General features: G+C 30.3%; 1 protein-coding gene and 1 non-coding gene across 2 annotated transcripts in view; one reads left to right on the top strand and one right to left on the bottom strand.

Annotated features, from left to right (window-relative positions):
* Positions 1–72, bottom strand: part of CBG11839 — a gene marked incomplete at both ends in the record, with an annotated part of 829 nt that extends 757 nt beyond the window's left edge. The window contains one exon of the mRNA XM_045243032.1: positions 1–72. This exon is cut by the window's left edge and continues 2 nt beyond it. Coding sequence (XP_045094681.1) covers positions 1–72 — 72 coding nt within the window.
* An 830-nt stretch (positions 73–902) lies between these two features.
* Positions 903–975, top strand: CBG29039. Its single transcript has one exon. It is a non-coding gene (tRNA).
* The last annotated feature ends 298 nt before the right edge of the window (positions 976–1,273 follow it).

Raw genomic sequence — 1,273 nt, 5'->3', positions numbered from 1 at the left:
TTCTGAATTTCTGGAATTCTGGATTTCTGAATTTCCGAATTTCTGAATTTCTGAATTTCTGGATTTCCGCATTTCTGAATGGCTGAATTTCTGAATTTCTGAATTTCTGAATTTCTGAATTTCTGAATTTCTGAATTTCTGAATTTCTGAATTTCTGAATTTCTGAACTTCTGAATTTCCGAATTTCTGAATTTATGAATTTCTGAATTTCTGAATTTCTTAATTTCTGAATTTCTGAATTTCTGAATTTCTGAATTTCTGAATTTCTGAATTTCTGAATTTCTGAATTTCTGAATTTCTGAATTTCTGAATTTCTGAATTTCTGAATTTCTGAATTTCTGAATTTCTGAATTTCTGAATTTCTGAATTTCTGAATTTCTGAATTTCTGAATTTCTGAATTTCTGAATTACTGAATTTCTGAATTTCTGAATTTCTGAATTTCTGAATTTCTGAATTTCTGAATTTCTGAATTTCAGAAATTTCTCGAAATTTAGAGTTCTCGAAAATTCTAAATTTTTGAAATTTCTAAATTTTTGAAAATTTTAATTTTCAAACCTCAAAGTGGTTTCTTCTCCATTCTGAAAAATCCAATTTTCTGCGAATTTCAACAAAAAAGAAATGTCTAGAATATAAATTTTTATACCTCTGTCTGGGTACTAAACGCTACACAATTCTCCATTCTGATACATTTTCTCCGTTCTGATACATTTCAAATTCTGATACATTTTCATCATATATTTCCCTGGAAAAACCAATTTTCTCTCTTTTGAATGAGACAATTCCTTTTTTTATTTTGATTGGATTTTTTTGATTTTTGAATCCACCCAAATACCTTCACGGGGAACTTAAAAGTAACGAGAGGGCGCGCCCTCTTGTACGCACTCCCACATTGTGCTACGTGTCCTCCTTAGCTCAGTTGGTAGAGCGTGAGACTTTTAATCTTAAGGTCAGGGGTTCGAGTCCCCTAGGTGGCTTGATTTTTTTTAAGTTTTGTTTTTGTGTTTTCATTAGTTTTCATTAGTTTTCAGGGAGTTTTTCGATGGTTTAAGCCTTTTTTGGAAAAGTAGTTTACATGAACCAAAAAATGGGTCAACCTATGTCATTCAGATGACGTCAATCAACGACATTTGATATATCGAAAAAAAAGGAAAAATATTAATAAGAGCAAAAAATACCAATATTAGCAAAAAGGTTTTAGGAAGAGATTATGAAAAAATTTGATAAGATCAGATGAGGATTTGCAAACAATGCAACAAGTTATGTACCACCTTC

The sequence above is a fragment of the Caenorhabditis briggsae genome, assembly GCF_000004555.2.
Source record: "Caenorhabditis briggsae complete genome, chrI, whole genome shotgun sequence".
NCBI classification, from domain to species: Eukaryota; Metazoa; Nematoda; class Chromadorea; order Rhabditida; family Rhabditidae; genus Caenorhabditis; species Caenorhabditis briggsae.
Note: the sequence above shows the minus strand (reverse complement) of the source record. Positions and strands in the feature narration are given on the sequence as shown.